Below are 22,372 nucleotides of genomic sequence, written 5' to 3' on the forward strand. Positions count from 1 at the left end.
GGTGTTGAATAAATGACAGAGAAAGGGATGCTACGGCCTGGGGACCAGGCAGGTCATGAGCCGGCAGGTGCAGAGTTCTGCTCCCCACCCTTTGGGTCCCAGCCAGGTGTCCCCTCCTTCAAGAAGCTCACGCTGGTCCCTAGGCAGGGTCAGGCCCCTATTCTGGGCTCCCGCAGTTCCCCGGGGCCAGCGACCTGAACACTCTAGGCTGTCACTCTGGAGAGAATCTACCCCATCCCCCAAAGCCCCCTTAAGTGGAGAGAAAGATTGCAGAGTGGGGGAAGAGAGCCTGCCCTGTCCCCGGGCACAGGCAACCCTGGAGGATCCGGCCCCAGGCTCCTCGGTGACCTCCAGGGCCGTGGGCTGCCCCTGTGCTGACCCTTGTGTTTACCTGCTTGGGGAACCAGATTCTGGACGCTTCCCAGTGCGATCCCAGGAGCGGAACTGGGAGAAGCTGCCCAGCGGGCAGCAGGTGGACAGATGCTGCCGTCAAGCCGCGCCGTGTTCCCTGGCGCTGGGCCAGGTGGGGGTCAGTGCCCAGGATCCAGGCAGGCCCGAGCAGGAGCGGGTTCCCCACCCCAGGTCCCCCTCCCTCCCGAGACGCTGGTTCTGCCGGCTGGGCCGGTTGGGGTTCCTCCCTGAAACTCTCCCACGCTGCTGGGCCCGGCACAGGGAAGTCTCCGGGTCCCACCCACCTGCGCCGCCACCTCCTCCCTCGGGAGGAGGGAGTCTTGAGACCCCTCTGGCAAAGGAGGCAGCTCCAGTTCCGAGTGGGAGATGGGGTTGTCTGAGGTCACACAGCGAGAGGGTGGCCAGGCAGAGCGGCTGTCTCAAGCCTGTCCAACTCCACACTTGGAAGTCGCCCGCCATGAAAGACACCCCTTCCTCCTTTGTAAAAGGGTAAGGACCCTTGCGCGCGGCCCACCCAGTGGCCCAGGAGTGGAGCTGGCGGCAGGGGCCCGTGCTGGATGATCCCACCAGAAGTCATTCACTCTCCCTCAGAGTGCTGTGTCACCACGCCAGGAGGCCTCGCGAGTGACCGAGGCACGTGTCATGGCCGAGCCGGGCGCCCCACAGGCCTGGGGAGCAGGTGGCCATGTGCACCCCGCCGCTACTTTTTCTGCCTAGCCGGATGAGAGGGGCCTGCCTTCCGACTCTGCGACCTTTGTTGTTTTTTTTTCTTGACAGGCAGTTAGTGAGAGAGAGAGAGAGAGAGAGAGAGAGAGAGAGAAAGGTCTTCCTTCCATTGGTTCACCCCGCAAATGGCTGCTACGGTCGACACGCTGCGCTCATCTGAAGGCAGGAGCCAGGTGCTTCCTCCTGGTCTCCCATGGGGTGCAGGGCACAAGCACCTGGGCCATCCTCCACTGCACTCCCGGGCCACAGCAGAGAGGTGGCCTGGAAGAGGGGCAACTGGGACAGAATCCGGCGCCCCTACCGGGACTAGAACCCGGTGTGCCAGCGCTGCAAGGCGGAGGATTAGCCTAGTGAGCCGCAGCGCCGGCCTCTATGGCCTTTCTTGCCGTGCGAACTCAAAAGATTTTCCTCTCCCTGGGTTACCTCGTTGGAGAAATGGGTGCTCCTCCCCAACCCCTTCACCGGGGAAGGATCTAGAGCTAGGCCCGATTCTAAGTGCTTCACACACGTGTGACATTTCATCCCTAAGAGGTGAGTGCCCCTAACATCCCATTTCACAGATGGGGAAACTGAGGCACACAGAGGCCAAGTAACTGGCACGGCATCACAGCTGTGAGTCCATGACCTCGGGTAGCTTCGCGTGGGTTCTCAAGCCAGGGTGGCTGCCTCCAGTACTGTCCACCCCCCAGCCCCCACAGCCTGGCTGCGGGAGCCTCACCGGGTCATGTAGCCTCTCTCTGCCTCGATGTCCCCATTTAGAGATCGGCCGTGCGAGGTTGATCCCTCTGGGGGCTGCGGTGTGTGAGGGCTGTGGAGCAGCACCCAGCGCGTGGGAGGAGCTGAATAATTGAGCTCTGATGGTTGTTCTAGAGAACCACTGTCACGGCCGCTCGCCCAAGGTCACCCTCGGGACTCAGACCCAAGTCTGCCTGACCTCCAGGCCGACAACGGCCACTCGTATCTCACCCGAGAGGAGCCAGTCAGATCATGCCTACCCGTTCCTTCCTGGCACACGGTGCACACTCCACCCCTGCGTTATTATTACTTGGGCTGTTGTCGTTGTTGCTGTCATGGCGTGGTTTCCTGGCAGGAAGTGTGTGACATCCAGCCGAGGACAGCTCCCTGCCCCTCCCGGCCACTGGCTCCATCCTCCCAGGACCCTCGATCGGTTCAGCCTCTGCAGCCCCGGCTGCATCGTCTCCCGTCCACCCCGCTGTCCCGCCAGGAACACGCCTGTGGGCTCACGAGGGGTGCCCACAGAATGGCCCAGGCTACGACACGCTCCTTGCCACAGGGGAGACTGCCCACTGCGGGGACCCCCGAGGTGTCTCCGGAGAAGAGCATGAGAAGACTTAAGATTTGGGGGACCCTGCCACAGGCAGGGGTGATGCCAGGGTCGGGCACTGTCATACATCTCACTCGTGAGCAGGAGAAACCAAGCCAGGTTAGCGCTGTGATCCAGGCTGCGTGGCTGCTCAGTCACGGTGTGCCTGCACAACGCTCTCGCCTGATTCTGTGTTTGGCCTTGGTTACCGCGTGCTCCCGATTCTGTCTTGGACCTTCATGGTCACCACAAGGCCTCGGCTGATGTTGGCATTCTATAGACAGAACTCCGTGGCCAGGGGTCTGGTGCTGTGGTACAGCTGGTCAAGCCGCTGCCCATGTCGCCAGCATCCCATATAGTCCCGGGCACTGCACTTCCGATCCAGCTCCCTGCTAATGTCCCTGGGAAAGTAGCAGGTGACCAGGGGCTTGGGGCCCTGCACCCGCATGGGAGACCCGGATGGATCCAGGCTTTGGTCTGGCCCAGCCCCAGCCCCAGCTGTTTCAGCTATTTGGGGAGTGAACTAGCAGGTGGAAGATCTCTATCTTTCCTTCTCTCTGTGTAACTCTGCCTGCCAAATAGATCTTTCTTTTAAAAAAGTTATTTTATTGAGAATAATGTGCATTTGCCTACAGTTCCGTGACTTTTTTTTCTTTTTAGATTTACTTATCTGAAAGGCAGAGTTACAGAGAGAGAGAGAGAGAGAGAGAGAGAGGTCTTCCATCCACTGGTTCACTCCCCCAGATGGCCACAACAGCCGGAGCTGAGCGGATCTGAAGTCAGGAGCCAGGAGCTTCTTCCGGGTCTCCCATGTGGGTGCAGGGGCCCAAACACTTGGGCCACCTTCCACTGCTTTCCCAGGCCACAGCAGAGAGCTGGACCGGAAGTGGAGCAGCCGGGACTAGAACCAGTGCCCACATGGGATTCCAGCATCTCGAGCAGAGGCTTAGCCCACTGCACCACAGCACCGGCCCCTCAGGGCTTCCTTGCACGTGTGCACACCTGCGCAGCTAAGGTCTGTGGGAAGCTGGTGGGGGCAGAGTCCTTCCCTGCTCTGCCTTCTGGCCCCACGGGTGGACGCAGGCTGTCCTGGAGCTTCCTGTGTTGGGGGCTGACACCGCACACTTGGTCTTGCCGGCGGCATCCTTGGCTCCACGCAGGTCCTGAGGCTCGTTCCGGTCACCACAGCCCGGGATCTTTCCCACCGCCGCGTGGTATGACGCGGATGAGTGAACCGCTACCGTCCCACTCTCTCGGTGAGTGTGGGCAGCGTCTCCCAGACTGACCAGTGTTAAAAGGCAAATCCGATCACGTCCGCTCCGAGGTTCCCTGCCTTTGTTGGGATCAGCCCCTGAACTGCCCCTTGCGGACAGCCCTGGCTCAGCTGCCCCCTTCCCCGCCCGACCCAGACACACAGGTGTCCTCTCAGAACGGCCCAGGTACGGCACCTCTCTCTCCTCTTGCCAGGCTGCTTCCTCTGTTAGGACTGGGCTCCCCTCCACCCCCAACCTGGCTAAGTCCTGTGTCTGCATCACATCTGGAGGATCAGAGCCAGCGACAGTCTCCACTCTGCCTTGTTGCCCCCCGCACCTCTTCTTCGAGGCCCTGGTCTTGCTGTGAATAATTGGGATGGGTATTTGATTAAATCTCGCGCCCTCCAGCCCCCAACTCCCGCGGACTTTCTCCTGGGACCAGGCACCTGGGATTTCCTTTCCCTCCTTGGCAAGTGTACTGAGTCAGGGGCCACTCTCCCTATGGGTGGCACACCTAGGGGTGGGCCCGCCCGGGTGGCCCGCCCCACGGCGGGCGCTGAGTCGGCCCGGTTGGGCAAGGCGAGGGTTGCCCGCGGGGTAGGTTACTCATCCTGGCCCAGGTAAGAGGGCCCCCGCTGGGAGGCGGCACACCCACGGGGGAAGCCGAGGGAGCAGGACAGAGCCATGGACCCGGCCAGGAAAGCAGGTGGCCCGGCAGGGGTGCGTAGGGCCGGCTGGCTGCTTTTCCTGCCGCTGCTGTGTCTCCAAGGTGGGTCCGCGGCCGGCAGGCAGGGGGCGAGGCGGAGGGTGGGAGCGCCTGGGCAGGGGCTCCCCCAAGCCCTTGTGCGGGCAAAGGATCTCCAACCACGGGCAGAGAGGAACGTGGTGGTGGTGCGGGGGGTGGATCTGTCGACCTGAGCAGGCGAGGGGTCCCCTTCAATGGGAACAGTGGGTGCCCTCCCTCCCGGGGTAAGGGTCTCCGGGCCAGGGATCCCCTACTCCTGGCAGCCAGGGACGAAGCCCGCGCGCGTGAAGGGAAAGGGTCGGCGCATCCCGGGCCCCGAGACCCGCGCGGGAAGGTTTCCCCTAGGGCCACCCGGAGGAGGCCGGGGCGAGGGGGTCGCGGCATCTGGAGACGCAGGGCGCGGGGAGCTCCGTTTCTGCTCCGGGGGAGGGGGTTTCAGCTCGGCTCGCTGCGTCCCCCGGCCCCGCACCCGCAGGAGCGCAGGCCCTGGAGTGCTACAGCTGCGTGCAGCAGGCGGACGACGGCTGCGCTCCGCACAGGATGAAGACTGTGACGTGCGCGCCTGGCGTCGACGTGTGCACCGAGGCCGTGGGCGCCGTGGAGACCAGTGAGTGAGAACCCGCGGCCGGGACGGGCTCCCCCCGGCTGCCCCGGCCCCGCGCCGCCCTCGGGGTCCTCTCCGAGCCCACCCCTCCCTTTCGGTCTGGCCGGCACCCCGGGACGAGGCCTCGCTCCTCCCTTCAGACTTGGTCTTGCGAGTCCGGGCTTCGAGGGGGTGGGCGCCGGGGAAACTGGGCAGGGCGCCGCGGGAGGAGCCGCACCGGGGAGCCGGTGCGTCTCCCGTCGGGCGTCCTCCCTCCTCAACCCCGACCCCCTCATCCTAGGCGCTCAGTAGAGGGACCCCGCCATGGGGGTCTTCTCTGGGGACCCCCTCCGCCCGAGGCCCCGCCCCCTGCGGAAGCCACGCCCTCCCCAGCCTCTCCTCCACGGGCGAGGAAATCCTTCCCCGAGTCCGCGAGACCCCGCGCCCCGCGTTGTGGCTCTGTGGGCGTGGGTCTCCCCGAGGCCCCGCCCCTCCGACCTCGCCTCCTCTCCGCAGTCCACGGGCAGTTCTCGGTGGCGGTGCGGGGCTGCGGATCGGGGCTCCCCGGGAAAAACGACCGCGGGCTGGACCTGCACGGGCTGCTGGCGTTCATCCAGCTGCAGCAGTGCGCTCAGGACCGCTGCAACGTCAAGCTCAACCTCACCTCGCGAGCGCTCGACCCTGCAGGTCAGTGGGGCGGTCGCGGGCAGGAGGCGGGGCGGGGGGCGGGGCTGAGGGTCCCGAGCCCTCGCGACCCCCTGCTTCCCGCGACCCCCGCAGGCAACGAGAGCGCGTATGAGCCCAACGGCGTCGAGTGCTACAGCTGCGTGGGACGGAGCCGCGAGGCGTGCCAGGGTACGGCGCCACCCGTCGTGAGCTGCTACAATGCCAGCGATCGCGTCTACAAGGGCTGTTTTGATGGCAACGTCACCTTGACAGCAGGTAAGCGAGCCCGGGAGCCCGGGACCGCAGCGTGCAGATCCAGGCGGGATCCGCCCCCCTTGCAGTGCATTGTGGGAGTTGTAGGCGTACTGATGGTCTTGTCGTAGAGCATCATGGGAAATGCAGTCCCAGAGCTTTTTAGGGGAACTAGGTTGCCGGGTACCGGATGGGGGCGTGTGCGATGGAAAGTGTATTTAAGCCCGGGCGTGAGAGAAGCTGGTTACGGAGACACGGGGATGAGGGTCTTCGAGTCTTCTGGGAGACCGACTTTCGGGGGCCCGGGGCCAGGCGGAAGCGGCCAAGGACGGGGCCTGAGCTGAGGCTCTGGGTCGGCGGCGGCGAGCCCCTCTCCGCTTCTGTGGCCGCCGCGGCCGCCGCTGACCTCCGCGCGTCTCCCTCCTGCAGCTAACGTGACCGTGTCCCTGCCCGTCCGGGGCTGTGTCCAGGACGAGTTCTGCACCCGGGACGGGGTCACAGGCCCGGGCTTCACCCTCAGCGGCTCCTGCTGCCAGGGGTCCCGCTGCAACTCCGACCTCCGCAACAAGACTTACTTCTCCCCGCGGATCCCGCCGCTCGTCCTGCTGACCCCGCCCAGCACCGCGGCGGCCCCGGCCACTCGGGCCTCCTCCAGCTCCGCCCCTTCCACCCCAGCCGCCACCGCCCGCCCCTCCACGGCCAAGCCCACCCCGGCGCCCACCAGCCACACCACTGCACTGGAAGTGGAAGTCGAGGCGCCCCGTGAAGAGGAGCCCCGGTTGGCCGGAGGTGTCGCTGGCCACCAGGACCGCCGTAATATGGGGCAGTACCCTGCCAAAGGCGGGACCCAGTACCCCTCCAACAGAGGCGTGGCTGCTCCCGCCACCGGGCTGGCGCTGCTGGTGTGGGCTGTGGCTGCTGGCGCCCTGTTGTGAGCTGGGAGACTTCCCTCTTGCTCCATGTCCCGGGCCCCAGGCACCCTTCTTCCCATCACTGGACTGGGCTGGCCCAGCCCCCATTCTCACGCCCCAGCTTCTGCTGCACTGGTTTGCGGCTTCGGGAAGTTAAGAGTCGCTGTGGTGGTGTGTCCTGCCTGCCGGGGTGCAGCTCTGTGCCCCCTCGTCCGTGTCTCTCCTGCGTGGCCTCACGGTGCCGGAGGCGGGTGGGAGAGACAAGAGCTGCCCGCCGGTTCCCCAGAGCCGGCCTGGGATGCTGGGGGGTGGGGGGGCGCTCCTCTGAGAGCTGCCGGCCCCTCCCTCTCCCGTCCTCTGCCTCCTTTTCTAGGCTGTGAGCTCCTGAGGGCAGGGCAGGGGCCTCCGTGTGGCCAGTCCCTGGCACAGGAAGGCCTCCATAAAGATGAGTTAATTCGTACGGCGCTTTCGTTGAGTCGTTTCTGCCTCTATTTCTCACATCACTGAGCCTCCGAGCAGAGCTGGGGTCAAGGAGCCAGGACCGTTGGAGCCACAGCCTCCCTGGGCAGGGGAGGGGGACAGCGAGGAGGGGGTGAGGGCAGGGCTGTGAACTCTCATCTCCCAGGGTCTCAGCCAGCTGGCGGGCGGGGCCGCTGCTGAGGGGGAGCCCTGGCAAAGCCACAGGCGGCAGGAAGGGGTGAAGGGGTGGCTGGCAATGCTGGGGAGCACGGGCGGGCTTGATCCCCAGACCTCACCCCTGCTATCCATCCGGTTGGTTGAGAATCACTACGGGGGCGCACCCACTGTGTCGCCCTTGTGCGAAGGGCTTGAGGGTGCGGCTGTCAGTCTTTGCTTCAGTGCTGGGGACTGGGGCCTGAGCCCCACACCCGTCCCCTCCCTCTACAGGCCCCAGAGGGGAGGCTGAGGTCCTTGGAAGCCCAGGAGATGCGGGGAGCAGTGAGATAATAATAGTTCTATTGCCAGTATTACTGTTTACCGTGGGGAATGGTATGAGGTAATCATAGCAACAAAGCCGTAGTAATAATAATGACAGCACAATAGGGAGTGGTAATAGCATGAGCTCTTGTTTGTAACACACATAGTGTGCCACTGGGACAGGACACATGGTCGGGGGCTGTTGGTGACGGAGCCCTGCCCGAGCTCGGCGTGTTGGCATCCGCCCGAATCCTCCAATGGGATGACGGGGACCCGAGGCTCCGAGTGGCGACGGAGCGAGCCCACAGCAGGCACTCGGATCGCACCGTCCACACAGCCAGCCTGTGAGGTATGTGTGAATCACCCGCATTTTACAAGATGAGAAAGTCCGGCCCAGAGAGGCTGAGGGGCTTGGCCAGGTCACCCAGGTCGTAAACAGTGGGGCCTGGCCTTGAACCCAGACAGACCGGCTTTCCAGAGCGTGGCTGCCTTCGCGTGTCCTGCAGCTGGAGCAGACCTCGGATGGGCTTCTTCCGGTCTCCAGGCCTTGACCTTCCCGGGACCTGACCCTGGGAATCCAGAGAGCATCCCTCCTCACACACACACACACACACCTTCGTTTTGGAACCTTGTCCCTGTGGAGCCTTCCTCTGGTACCACGAGACGCGTGGAAATCTCTTTCAAAGTCTCTTTCTCACGACCTGGGAGCACTTTCTTTGAAACGGGGACATCAAAGGAGCGCTCCTCCACCTCCCAGATTCCCAAGGAAGGTGAGATGAGAGCCCGCTCTGGGAGGTGTCTCGCTCCTGGCTGTTAAGCTACACCTGTCCCCAAGATGTCCCTGCTCCTTGGGGTTGAGCTGATGAGCAAGCACAAAAAACCCACCAGCTCCCACTCACTCTGCCTCTGACAAAGCCCAGTGCCCTTTGTTTCAAGAGAGTTGAGATTCAGAATGAATCTGAGCCGGCGCCGCGGCTCACTAGGCTAATCCTCCGCCTTGCGGCACCGGCACACCCGGTTCTAGTCCCGGTCGGGGCGCCGGATTCTGTCCCGGTTGCCCCTCTTCCAGGCCAGCTCTCTGCTGTGGCCTGGGAGTGCAGTGGAGGATGGCCCAAGTGCTTGGGCCCTGCACCCCATGGGAGACCAGGATAAGTACCTGGCTCCTGCCATCGGATCAGCGCGGTGCGCCGGCTGTAGCATGCCAGCCACGGCGGCCATTGGAGGGTGAACCAACAGCAAAAGGAAGACCTTTCTCTCTGCCTCTCTCTCACTGTCCACTCTGCCTGTCCAAAAAAAAAAAAAAAAATTAATCTGGACTCTCCTCTATTGCAGTATTTAACAAGCAATTGGACTTTTCTTGATGAGGGAGAGAGACGAGAGAGATGGCGTCATCCAATGGTTCACTCCCCAAATGCCTACAACAGCCCCAAGCTGGGAGCCAGGGATTCCATGCCAGGGTCCCACGCGGTAGCAGGAGCCCAGGTGCTTGGACCATCCCTGCTGCTCCCCAGCGTCTGCACAAGCAGGAAGCTGGGCTTGGCATGATGTGGGCCTCTCAACTGGCGTCCTAACCGCTGGGCTGAACTCCCACTCAGAAGTCTCCCTTGGATAAGCAACATCGGTGGGGCGAGCTTTGCCGCGGGAGTGCGAGCCGGCGGCCAGTGGCGTGCACTGGGCCACCTGTGCCTGTGTCTGCCAGCTCCGCCGCCCAGCTCAGAGGACCCCCTGGTTTCTGGGGGGTGCCGAGGCTGGATGTGCTCCCCTTGTCACCTCAAGACCCCCCCCTCCCCCAGAGGGCGCTTCTTTCTCGTCTTTGGAGATTTCCAAATTCGAGGAGAGATAGCGGTCCCCTATCTTGCACAGCTCAGCCACTGACAGGCAGGCTCCGCCCTCCCGAACCCCCTGCACCCTGCCAAGGCCCGGGTGGTGGGGGCACGGTCTCAGAGCACAGACAGCGTCTTTAGGAAGGTGAAGGCATGACTGTCACATGACTGGAAGGTGAACACGGGTCATCGGGCTTCTGTACCTCACTGGTGATGAGCGAGCTGGTGCAACGTCACCACGGGTCTGGCGAGGAATCCAGGAGAACCCAGTCACGTGGGCCATCAGGAATTCTGCGAGGAACTCACAAGTGCAGGCCCGGCTGACCAGTCCCCATGGGAAATCAGCTGCTGTGTTCTGCCAGACAGGACTCCCCTTCCCCCCACCGAAGAGTGGTTGATGGATTGATTGCTTTGAAAGGCAGAGTAACAAAGAGAGAGAGAGGAGTGCTTCTGTCCTCTGGTTCACTCCCCAAATCGTTAAAGCAGCCAGGGCTGGCTGGGCCAGGCTGAAGGCAGACGCCCAGAGCTCCGTCCGGGTCTCCCGCATGGTGGCAGCATGAGGACTGTCTTCTGCTCTCTTCCGAGGCGCGTTAGCAGGGAGCTGGATCGGAAGCAGAGCAGCAGGGACTTGATTGTGTGCTCTGATGTGGGATGCTGGCGACACAAGTCGCAGCCTAACCCGCTGCACTATGCTGACCCCTGCCAGCAAGAATCTTGTTGGCATTGCTGTCATAGTTCCCGACAACGAAAGTGCACACTAGGGGTGGCGCTGCGGTGCAGCAGGTAAAGCTGCCGCCTGCAGTGCCGGCATCCCATATGGGCACCAGTTGGAGTCCTGGCTGCTCCACTTCCAATCCAGCTCTCTGCTGTGGCCTGGGAAGGCAGTAGAGGATGGCCCAAGTCCTTGGGCCCTGCACCCACATGGGAGACCTGGAAGAAGCTCCTGGCTTTGGATCAGTGCAGCTCTGGCCTTTTCAGCCAACTGGGGAGTGAACCAGTGGATGGAAGACCTCTCTACCTCTCTCTCTCTCTACCTCTCTCCCTTTCTCTCTCTCTGCCTCTGCCCCTCTGTAACTCTGCCTTTCAAAAAAGAAAAAAAAAAGTGCACACTGCCCAGAAGAGCATCCCACACACGACACCTGCAATCCGTTTTGCCCATCACAATGTCTTCCTCCTCTGGAAGCCTCCTGTGTGGTGGGGCGACGCGGGCTCAGCCTGCCTGCTGTGGGGTGGGAGATTTGGCAGGCACAGGTAAGGGGCAGAGGAGAGATGGCCTCCCCAGGGTGGCCCCATGTTGATGGGGCTAGGGTTATTAACCCCCTCCTTCTCTCTCAAACACAACTACGCAAGCACGGCGTGTTCTCCGTTTCACAGGCTGTATTGTTTTCCTATGGCTGCCGTCGCGAACTACCACAAAGCCGGTGACCGAAGGCAACAGGAACCTTGTGTCTCACGGTTCTGGAGCTGCAAGTCCTGCTCCCGGGAGGCTCCTTCCGGCTGGTCCCCTGCAGCCGCTGCCAGCACCAGGTGTCCCCGGCCCCTGATTGCCTCCCTCCTGCCTCTGCCCCCATCTTTAAACGGCATTCTCCTCGCATGGCCGCCCAAGTCCAAGTTCCCTTTGTTCGATAAGGACACCCAGTTCTACCGGATTAAGGTCCACCCAGTGATCCCATCTCAACTTGACTAAATCTGGCAAGATCCCTGCTTCCAAAGAAGGCTCCGTGGGCAGGGCAGCGACAGGTGCACGGGTCCGAGTGCGTCTCCCACACGGGTGGCGGGAGCCCAAGTACTTGAGTCAACGGAAGGAATTTTGCTGACTCCGCCTGGGGGAGCTGCTGTCCTGTGATTTCTCTGGACTATTTCTCTATATTTTTAGCTTTGGCAGTGAGGTCTATGGTCCACCTTAAAGTTCATTTTTGGTGTGGGCGGTGTGGAGGTGGACATCCATTTTTTTTAATTAATTTTTTAAATTTAAGATTTTATTTATTTATTTGAGAGGCAGAGTTACAGCTACAGGGACAGATGAGAGAGAGGTCTTCTATTTATTGCTTCACTCTGCCCAAATGGCCAGAGCTGGGCCAATCCGAAGCCAGGAGCCAGGAGCCAGGAGCTTCTTCCAGGTCTCCCACGTAGGTGCAGGGGCCCAAGGACTTGGGCCATCTTCTACTGCTTTCCCAGGCCATTCCAGCAGGGAGCTGGATCGGAAGTGGAGCAGCTGGGACTCAAACCGGGGCCAGTATGGGATGTTGGTGCTGCAGGCTGGTGCTTTAACCCACTGCGCCACAGCGCCTGCCTCAATTATCGTCCTTTCTTACATATTACTGGCTTCAATTTATTTATATATTGTTAAAGGATTTTTGCATTTATATTCATAAAATTTATTGGAATCAGATTTTTTATTTTTAAAAATCTTTAGTTATTTATTTGAAAGAAGACAGAGACAGAGACAATTCATTCCCCAAATGCCTGCAACCACCTAGGCTTGGCCAGGCCAAAGCCGGGAGCTGGGCATGCCATCCTGGTCTCCCAGGTGGGTGGCAGGAACCCCAAAACGTGAGCTCCCTGCTGCCTCCCAGGGTGCGCGTTCGCAGGAGGCTGGGACTGGGGGCTGGGCCTCCGACTCGGGCGCTGCTGTGTGAATGTGGGCGCCTTTCCCGCCAGGCTAAGCAGTTCAGGGGCCGCTGTTAACACCTCGCCCTGGCATATCACAGTCGCAGTTCACGCACCCGGATTCACACAGTGTGAGCCCGCTTCACTCAGCCCTCCTCTTCCTGCGCCAGGGCCAGGGCCTCACACACAACGCCACACGATCGTGGCTCTCATTCCTTGGGCTCCTCCGGGCTCTGACAACGTCTCAGACTTTTCTTGCTGTTTGATGACTTCAACAGGGTTTTAAAAGAGATTTATTGGGGCCAGCGCTGTGGCATGGTGGGTAAAGCGTCCACCTGCGTTGCTGGCATCCCATGGGGGCGGCGGTTTGAGTCCCGGCTGCTCCACTTCCGATCCAGCTCTCTGCTGTGGCCTGGGAAAGCTGTAGAAGATGACCCAAGTCCTTGGGTCCCTGCACCCGCGTGGGAGACTAGGAAGAAGCCCCTGGCTCCTGGCTTCAGCCGGGCCCAACCCTGGCCGCTGCAGCCATTTGAAGATGAAGATCTCTCTGTATCTCCCTCTCTATCTCTGTCACCCTGCCTTTTAAATAAATACGGTAACTCTTTTAAGAAGATATTTGTTTATTCATTTATTTGAAGGGCAGAGCCCGGGGACAAAAATCTTTCATGCAGTGGTTCACTCTGCAAACGTCTGCAACAGCTGGACCTGGGCCAGGCTGCAGCCAGGAGCCAGGAACCCACGCGGGTCCCACGGGGGTGGCGGGTGACGGCACCCGCGTCTCCACTTGGATTCCAAGCGCTTGCCCGCACAGAGAGAAGTGGAAGCAGACACGCGGTGCGCAAGCGAGCACGGGGCTTATTCAAGTGAGAGCAGGACGAATTTAGAGAGCGTGAGGCATTCTGGGAGCCTCACTTCCCAGCAGCCATCACGGCGCCGCCTTCCTGGTCCGGGATGAGACACAGGTGCATTGTGGGAAAGTGGGTGGAGTTACAGGAAAGATGCTTCCCTGACTCCCCGCCTCGCTTGCCCGCCTCGGCGGGGCCGGGGCACCACCTGCTGCTGCCTTGCAGGTGCGTCGGGAGGGAGCTGCCTTCCAGGCCGCACTGCAGGGTGCACGTTCGGTTGACGGAAGATCCTGAAGAGGTCGCAGCAGGGCGGTGCCGCTGTCCCGTCCCCGAGCTGCGGTCACCCCAGGCGCTGGCCAGGCCTCGTGGGTGAGCCCAAGTGGGACGTGGCGAGCGTACCAGAGCGCCGGCAATAGAGGGAGGTTAGAACCCGAGAGGTGGGACTTTCGTTGGCTGACGCGTCATTTGCTCAACACGTGTTTATGTAACGTCTGCTACGGGACTCGCCCGTGCTGGGTGGGGGCGTGGCAGTGAGCGCCAAGTCCTGCTTCCCGGCTTCTCCGGTCGGTGCGAGGAGGAGCAGCTCACAGCCTGGATTCCGGAACCACACCGCCTGCACGCCATCTTGGTCCTACTGCCTTCCGGGAAGCTCGGAGGAGCCCTCCAGCGTCTCTCTGCCTCAGTCTCGTCACCTTTGAACGCAGGGGGCCTAAAAAGCAAGGAAATACACCAAGAATCTCGGGGGCGTGGCAGGGACCAGACAGACATCCCGAGGAGGCGCCCCAGGACCAAATATGACAAGTGGTAGCCCACATGAAGTCAGGGTGTAAGGGATTACAACCATCGAAGAATCGAGGGCCCACACTGATGAACGTGAGTCCACGTGGCCACAAATAGAACAGGAGGAGGGCAGCCCTTCCTGTAGTCAACCTGTTGGGGGCAGCGTCGAGGTGCAGCGGGTTCAGACACCCCCTGTGATGCTGCTACGTCTACCAGTTCAAGTCCCGGCTGCTCCACTTCCCATCCAGCTCTCTGCTGTGGCCTGGGAAGGCAGCAGAAGATGGCCCAAGTCCTTGGGTCCCTGCACCCGCGTGGGAAACCTGGAAGAAGCTCCTGGCTCCTGGCTTTGCATCGGCCCAGCTGGAAGATCTCTGTGTGTGTGTGTGTGTGTGTGTGTGTCCCTCTCTTTCTGTAACTCTGCCTTTCAGATAAATAAATCTTTTTTTTTTTTTTTTGACAGGCTGAGTGGACAGTGAGAGAGACAGAGAGAAAGGTCTTCCTTTGCTGTTGGTTCACCCTCCAATGGCCACCGCAGCTGGCGCACCGCGCTGATCCGATGGCAGGAGCCAGGTGCTTCTCCTGGTCTCCCATGGGGTGCAGGGTCCAAGCACTTGGGCCATCCTCCACTGCACTCCCTGGCCACAGCAGAGAGCTGGCCTGGAAGAGGGGCAACCGGGACAGAATCCGGTGCCCCAACCGGGACTAGAACCCGGTGTGCCGGTGCCGCAAGGTGGAGGATTAGCCTAGTGAGCCACGGCGCCGCTCCCTCTCTCTCTCTTTTTTTTTTTTTTTAAGGTCAACTAGTGAAAGTAGCAGGGCTGATGGGAGCAACCATCACCATCACTTGAACCGGTGACCAAGGCGGCATCAGGAGCCACGGGACAGACGCACGTCCTGCCCCCGGTAGGAGAGGGACCCAGCAGCACAGCGGGCACAGCCCGGATCTAATCTTGTGGGAACATCGGACAAGCCCGGCTGAGGGACTCTGCCCTCTGCCCTCCACAGCAACGCCACAGAATGCAGAGTGACAGTGGCCCCGGTCCAGATGCACGGACACTGGGCAGAGGGCGGCGCTTGGCCCAGGATTGTCTTTTGCTACAAGAGACGTTCCTGAAGCTTCCTGAAGCCATCTGCTGGTTCACTCCCAAATGGGAGTGCAGTGGCCGAGGCGGGGCCAGGCTGAAGCCAGGAGCTTCCTCTGGGTCTCCCACGTGGGTGCAGGGGCCCAAGGACCTGGGCCGTCTTCCACTGCTTTCCCAGGCCACAGCAGAGAGCTGGATCGGAAGTGGAGCAGCCGGGACTCAAACCGGGGCCCATATGGGATGCTGGCACTGCAGGTGGACGCTTTACCTGCCACGCCACAGTGCCGGCCCCATCGGTTTCTTGGTTTCTTTTTTTGAGAGAGAGAAGCAGGCCCCATCAGAGGTTCCACTCCCCAGAGGCCCTCAGTGACCGAGGCTGAGCTGGCATCAGGGGCCTGGAGCTCAGCTGGGTCTCACAGGAGTGGCAGGGACCCGGTGGCTGGAGCCACCACTGCTGCCGCCCCGGGCCTGCGCTGGCAGGAAGCTGGAGTCGGAGATGCAGCTCAGGCACTCTGGTGAGGGAGGCAGGCATCTCAACTGCTGGCCAAATGCGCCCTAGAGGGTGCCCCCCCCAACAGCAGCTTACAAACGGGAGGACCCTGCCTTCGCCTCCCACACTCACCTCTTGGTGCTACACCATACGGAAGCCGAGAACCACCCGAACTAAAATTCATAAAGAGGGGCCAGTGCTGTGGCACAGCAGGTTAAAGCCCCTGTCTGCAGCGCCAGCAACCCACATGGGCGCCGGTTCAAGTCCCGGCTGCTCCACTTCCGATCCAGCTCTCTGTTATGGCCTGGGAAAGCAGTAGAGGACGGCCCACGTGCTTGGAACCCCATGTGGGAGGTTGGGAAGAAGCTCCTAGTTCCTGGCTTCAGATTGGCACAGCTCCGGCTGTTGCGGCTATGAGGGGAGTGAGCCAGTGGATGGAAAACCTCTCTCTCTATTTCTCTACCTCTGCCTCTCCGTGACTCTGCCTTTCAAATAAATAAATACATCTTTTAAAAATTCATTAAGAATCAAAATTCTCTGGAATTCACTTCCTCAGCCATGCTCGCCATGCTGGAAGCAGCCACAGCCAGGGCTGGGAGAGCAGGGGCAGGAAGTTTGCCTCCATCCCTCGCTGGGCTCCTGGGCCGCGTGGAAGCCCGGGGCTTCGCTCCACATAGGACAGTGCGCCCAGTCTGGACGTGGGGCCCCTCCCCTCACTCTCCTCTCTCCTGCTTTGCTTTTGAAACCTCTCCTTTGACCTCGTGCGGCTGCAGCGCTCCTGGGCTCCACCCTACCCCTGACCTGTGTCTTAGAGGACTAAACTCAGCCAAAGCTAATCGTCTTGAAGAAATGTCACCATCAGCTTCCCAGTGGGCGGAGTCAGAACAGTTCTTAGAGTCTATTTACTTTAGAGGCTGTGAGAGAGAGCGGGCAAGCGTCCATCCAGGGGTTCACTCCCCAAAGGCCCACGATGGCCAGGGCTGGGCCGGGCTGAGGCTGGGAGCCAGGAACTCAGTCCAGGTCTCCCACGTGGGTGTCAGGTAGGCAACTACTTGCGCCCTCGCTGCTGCCTCCCAGGGTCTGCGTTAGCAGCAAGCAGGAGTCAGGACCCGGAGCTGGGCATCGGGCCCAGGCGCTCTGCGTGGGCGTCTGAACTGTGTTGTGTCCTGGGATCTGTGTGCCCTTGGCTTTCTGTAGAATGGGGAAGACGAGGGAGGAAGCCGGATGTGTAGTTTGGGACGGGGACAGTCCCAGCTCGTGTTCTGTGTGTGTCACTGGAGTGGATCTGGGCAGGTGTTACTCATGCTGCCCCGGGGTCTCTCGGAGCGGCGATGCGGCCTGCCCAGCCAGCACGGCCGAGCCCTCAGCAGCTACTTGCAGACGCCGCATTTTCCGTTTTCGCCACCGGTAGCGCATTCAGCAGCAGGAGCCCTGGTCTTGAGCTAATGGTTGGAAATCTACCAGGCTTCCCGACCCTGGGCTGAAACCCAAGCTGGGGTCTGTGGGTTAACAGGGCTTTGCTTCCTGGCTGGTGACTTCCAGGAACGATCTGACAAAGCCGCTGCAAAGGGAGGGACCACAGTTGTTGATAACAGCTCAGAGAGCGCCTTGCCTTTGCTGTTTAGCTGAAAGGCGATGGGGACTGTCCCAGCCTTCTTTAGCAAGAGCAGATTCTTCGCAAGGCAATCTCTCGGTTCAGCACCGCAACAGAAATGTCCGTGACGACGGGACTGCCCGGGAGTCTGTCCTGTCCAGAATGGTAGCCATGATCACCGGGGGCTGTGGGGACCCGGATGCAGCTCCAGGCTCCTGGCTCTGGACTGGCCCAGCCCCAGCTGTTGTGGCCATCTGGGGAACGGATCACCGGATGGAAGCTCTCTCTCTCTCTCTCTCTCTCTCTATAACTCTGGATTTCAAATAAATAAGGGAAATATTTACAGAAAAGTGATGAGTGTGGGGCGGGCATTTAGCCAGGAGGTTGACATTACTTAAGATGCCTGCGGTCCACTGGGAATGCCAGGGGTTCAGTACCCGGCTCGGCCTCCTGACTCCAGCTTCCTGCCAACAGGGGGCGGTAGTGCTTGCTTGAGCAGTTGGTTTTCTGCCACCACCAGGGTTGAGTTCCCAGCTCCTGGCCTTAGCCCAGCCAGGTCCAGCCGTGGAGTGAACTAAAGGGGCAGGAGCTCTTTTTGTCTCTCAAATAAATAAATATTTTTCACAGAGAGTTTGTGAACGTGATGCCACGGTTTTGATTACATTTAATTTTAATTGGCTCAGGCAGCCTCGGGTGGCGCGTGGCCCCTGTGTTGACCTTCTAGACCGACTGCCTCACCTGTGTGTTGGTGAATTGGGTGCTGTGTTTTTGATTAGCCAGTTGTGGTTCCCTATTTGGTGTCTAAGCTTTGCTGTCATTTCTCCATAACTAGGCAGCACTGGTCTTGAGGATTGGAATAGGCTTTTCTTTTCTATTTTTAAAGATTTATTTATTTATTTGAAAGGCAGAGTTACAGAGAGGCAGAAGCAGATAGAGAGGTCTTCCATCCGCTGGTTCACTCCCCAAATGCCTGCAATGGCCAGAGCTGGTCTGACTGAAGCCAGGAGCCAGGAGCTTCTTCCAGGTCTCCCACGTGGATGCAGGGGCCCAAGGACTTGGGCCGTCTTCTACTGCTTTCGCGGGCCACAGCAGAGAGCTGGATGGGAAGTGGAGCAGCCGGGACTTGAACCGGCACCCATATGGATGCCGGCACTGTGGGCAACAGCCTTACCCACTATGCTGAAGCACCGGCCCCTTATTTCTTTCCTGTCTAACAATTTATTCTGTTTATTTGAAAGGCAGACAGAGTGCAAGCGAGAGGCAGGTACGGAGAGACAGATCTCCCAGCCGCTGGTTTGCTCCCCAGATACTCACGACAGCCGGGCCGGGTGTGCATTAGCAGGAAGGCGGAATCTGAAACACAGCTGGGAATTGAACCTGCACTCCCACCTGGGATGCAGGTGTCCCCAGCCGTGTCCTAACTGCTGCGTGTTTCAAACACCCAGCCCTGCTTTTTAATCTGCATTTTGAGAGTTTATTTATCTACCCATTTATACACAGCCTTGTTCCAGAAAGGGTTAAAAGTGGTTTAAGGAGATCTGTAACATACAGCAAGAAGAAATCAGTCAGGGGTCAGCGTTGTGGCACCGTGGGTTAAGCGGCCGTCTGCGACACCAGGATCCCATATGGGCACCCGTTCAATCCCGGCTGCTCCACTTCTGGTCCCGCTCCCTGCCGATGTACCTGGAAAAGCAGCGGATCATGGCCCACGTGCTTGGGCCCCTGCTACCCAGGAACTCCACCCAGGCCTCCCATGTTGGTGCAGGGTTCATTCCCCAGATGGCCACAACAGAACAGAGTCCATCCGGGTCTCCCGTGTGGGCGGCAGAGGCCCAAGCACTTGGGCCAGCGTCATCTGCCGCCTTCCCCGGGTGCATCAGCAGGGTGGGTCAGAGGCGGAGAAGCCTCGGCATCCCCTCTTGGCAAAGGTGAACTCTACACGTGGGGCCAGAGTTCACTCCCTAGACAGCGCCCCTCCCCAGTCCTTGGGGCCCCGGGAGGTCACAGGGATGCCCCACCCAGTGGGCAGTGGGGAGCAGGCTCCTCCCAGCTCCTTGGCCAACTACAAGAGAGAGAGGGAAACCTTTTTCCACGTCTCCTCATTCACACCCGCACCCTCTTGCCTGGGACCAACTGTGCCCCCTCCCCGCCAGTGTTCTCAGGAGCCAGATCATCCTCCCGCCTCTGAGACCCCCGCGGAGACCCCAACACCCGTGCAAGGAGAGGCAGCGGAGGATGGCCCCGAATTTCCCACAAATAAATCAAAAAAAGAAAAAGGAAAGCGTTTTGATGTTTTGATCGATTTGTTGTTTGGTTTTAGAATAAGAAGGCGGCGGCAGAGGCCGCATCCGAGCCATTCCCCAGCATCTCTCACATCCGCTCACCCTGTCTCCCGCCCGAGGCACCTCCAGCCACCCACGTGGGAGGCCCGGATGAGGTTCCTGGCTCTCAGCTTCGGCCTGGCCCGGGCCCAGCTGTCGTGGGCATTTGGGGAATGAACCAGTGGGTGCAAGTTCTCTTGTCTGTCTGTCTCTCCAGTAAGTGAGTACGCAAAGTACAGTGTTATCTGTCCATCAGCAACATGTTACAAAGAAACAAGGGCCACGTGACTTGCTGTGGCCGCCGAAAAAAGCGCAAAAGCCCTAAGCACTCTTCCGGGGCCGTGCAGTTCGGGGCTGACGTGCATGCCCCTCCGTGTCTCAGCCCTCACTGGCACCAGCTGTCCAACGGCGAAGGCTTTGTTTATTCAGCTGCCCACCCCTGGCTGCGGGTTCGAGGCACTCATGATCCGCTCCCCCTCTCCTGCCGTCGGTCTCTTGGCAGCTGCTGTACCTGTCCTGCGACGTTTCTTTTCTCCAGTCCCTCTCCCTCTCTCCCATGTGACTGGCAGGAACCCGAGTGCTTGGGGCCTGCGCTGTGGTGTAGTAGGCTAAGCTGCTGCCTGCAGCACCGGCATCCCATATGGGCACTGGTTCGAGTCCCGGCTGCTCCTCTTCCGATCCAGCTCTCTGCTGTGGCCTGAGAAAGCAGTGGAAGAAGGCCCAAGTCCTTGGGCCCCTGCACCTGCATGGGAGACCCAGAAGAAGCTCCTGGCTCCTGGGTTTGGATTGGCTCAGCTCCAGCTGTTGGGGCCATTTAGGGAGTGAACCAGCAGGTGGAAGACCTCTCTCTCTGTAACTCTACCTCTCAAATAAATAATAAATAAAAAAAAAATTTTTTTTAAAGGAACCCAGGTTCTTGAGCCGCTACTGCTGCCTCCCAGGGTCTGCACCAGCAGGGGGCTGGGGTCAGGAGCCCGCGCCAGGGACAGAACTCACGTACTCCTACCTGGGTCTCGGGCTTCTTGACCGATGGGCCAAATGCCGGCCCCTGGTGACGGAGCTGTCGTCATCCTGGAGATCCACAGCAAATGTCGCGCAGGCAAGGAGTGACTCTTTGTGGCCTTAGACCACGGAATTCCGGAGCCGTCACCGAGGCGTGACTTAGCCTGTCCTGACCTGCGCATCCCTGTCCCCTTCCCACGACCTTCTGCTGGAGTCCCGTGCAAACCTGGCCGTGTGGTCCTGCCGCTCACGGCCCTTCATGACCTCCGGCGACCCCAGGATGCGGTGCAGACCCCCCCCCCCCATGGCTGGCAAAGCTCCCAGGACGCCTTTTCCGGCTTCTCCCCCTGCTTCCACCCTCACGCACAAGCCTTTTTTTTTTTTTTTTAAAGATTTATTTATTTGAAAGCCAGAGTTACAAAGAGAGGTAGAGACAGAGAGAGAAATTTCTCCCATCTGCTGGTTCACTCCACAGGTGGCCACAGTGACCAGGGCTGGGCAAGACCGAAGCCGGGAGCCAGGAGCTTCTTCCGGATCTCCCACCAGGTGCAAGGGCCCAAGCACTTGGGTCATCTTCCACTGCTTTCCCAGGCCATAGCAGAGAGCTGGATCAGAAGCGGAGCAGCCGGGACTCAAACCGGCGCCCATATAGGATGCCAGCACTGCAGGTGGTGGCTTTACCCACTACGCCACAGCACCGGCCCCTGTCATGTACGTTTCCATCCCAGCTGCCCTGAGCGGTGCGGGTTCACTGTAGGCGTCACACACGTCCGCTCGTGCCCAGGCCTCAGCCTGTGTGGCTCCCTCCACCCAGAATGCTTTCCCTCGTCCCCCTCCTCGCCCTCTCCCTGGTGGCACTCACCCTGCCTCCAGGCTCCGCACAGGCGCTCCCCCCACGGGAGAGCAGGCCAGGGAGCTGCCTCCTTGGGGCCGTCGCCATATTTGTTCTGACCACGGGGACCATCGCCGTCTGGGGAATGAATCTGCCTCTGCCTCTGGACTTTGGGTCTCCGGAAGCCGGGGCTAGCGCTGTGCAGCCCCCACTGCCCGACTCAGAGGAGGGGTTCAGCATTTGTTGAATGAATAATCGGTGGGCTCAGATGGCCGACTTCCTCCAGGGCTGAGACTTGAACCGTTAGCCCCGGTCACTCCTGTGAGCCAGCTCCAGGCTGCGTGGAAGGGTTGTGGCTCTTCCAGAAAGTTCCGAGAAACTCATTTTCTCTCAGCTCCTCTGACCAGTCCAATCCAAATTTCTTTGCTGACTCAACCCCCTCACCAACTTTTGTTTTTCGAAAGGCAGAGACACAGAGACACAGTAACCCACTGATGTGCTCCCCAGACTCGCACACAGCCTGGGCCTGGCGAAAACCATGAGCTGGGAACTCCGCCTGTCTCCCTGTGGAGGGCAGGGACCCATGTACTTCAGCCCTCGCCGCTCCTCCTGCAATGCACATTAGCAGGAACCTGGAGTGGGAGCAGCCCTGGGACTCCAACCCAGGCTCGGATATGGGATGCAAGTCTTTGTTGTGTGTGTGTGTTTTTTTTTAAAGGTTTATTTATTCACAAGACCGACACTGTTGTGTAGCAGGTTAAGCTGTAGTCTGTAGTGCCTGCATCCATATAGGTACCAATTTGTGTCCCACCTGCTCCACTTCTTCTTCTTCTTCTTTTTTTTTTTTTAAGATTTATTTATTTATTTATTTGAATGTCAGAGTTATACAGAAAGAGAAGGAGAGGCAGAGAGGGGGGGGGGTCTTTCTTCTGCTGGTTCACTTCCCAATTGGCCACAATGGCCAGAGCTGCGCTGATCAGGAGCCAGGAGCTTCTTCTGGGTCTCCCACGTGGATGCAGGGGCCCAAGCACCTGGACCATCTTCTACTGCTTTCCCAGGTCACAGCAGAGAGCTGGATCGGAAGAGGAGCAGCCGGGACTCAAACCGGCGGCCATATGGGATGCCCGCACCACGGGCGACAGCTTTACCTGATGCACCACAGCGCCGCCCCATGAGAAATTCAACG

General features: G+C 60.1%; 1 protein-coding gene across 1 annotated transcript; it reads left to right on the plus strand.

Moving 5' to 3' along the window:
• Positions 1 to 4,325: 4,325 nt before the first annotated feature.
• Positions 4,326 to 7,331, plus strand: LYPD3 (LY6/PLAUR domain containing 3). Its single transcript, XM_070062142.1, has 5 exons — positions 4,326 to 4,483; positions 4,935 to 5,066; positions 5,559 to 5,729; positions 5,823 to 5,984; positions 6,390 to 7,331. The coding sequence occupies exons 1-5, from the start codon at positions 4,399 to 4,401 to the stop codon at positions 6,893 to 6,895; spliced, it is 1,056 nt and encodes a 351-aa protein (XP_069918243.1). The 5' UTR covers positions 4,326 to 4,398; the 3' UTR covers positions 6,896 to 7,331.
• The last annotated feature ends 15,041 nt before the right edge of the window (positions 7,332 to 22,372 follow it).

Source organism: Oryctolagus cuniculus, chromosome 18 (assembly GCF_964237555.1).
Source record: "Oryctolagus cuniculus chromosome 18, mOryCun1.1, whole genome shotgun sequence".
Lineage (NCBI taxonomy): Eukaryota > Metazoa > Chordata > Mammalia > Lagomorpha > Leporidae > Oryctolagus > Oryctolagus cuniculus.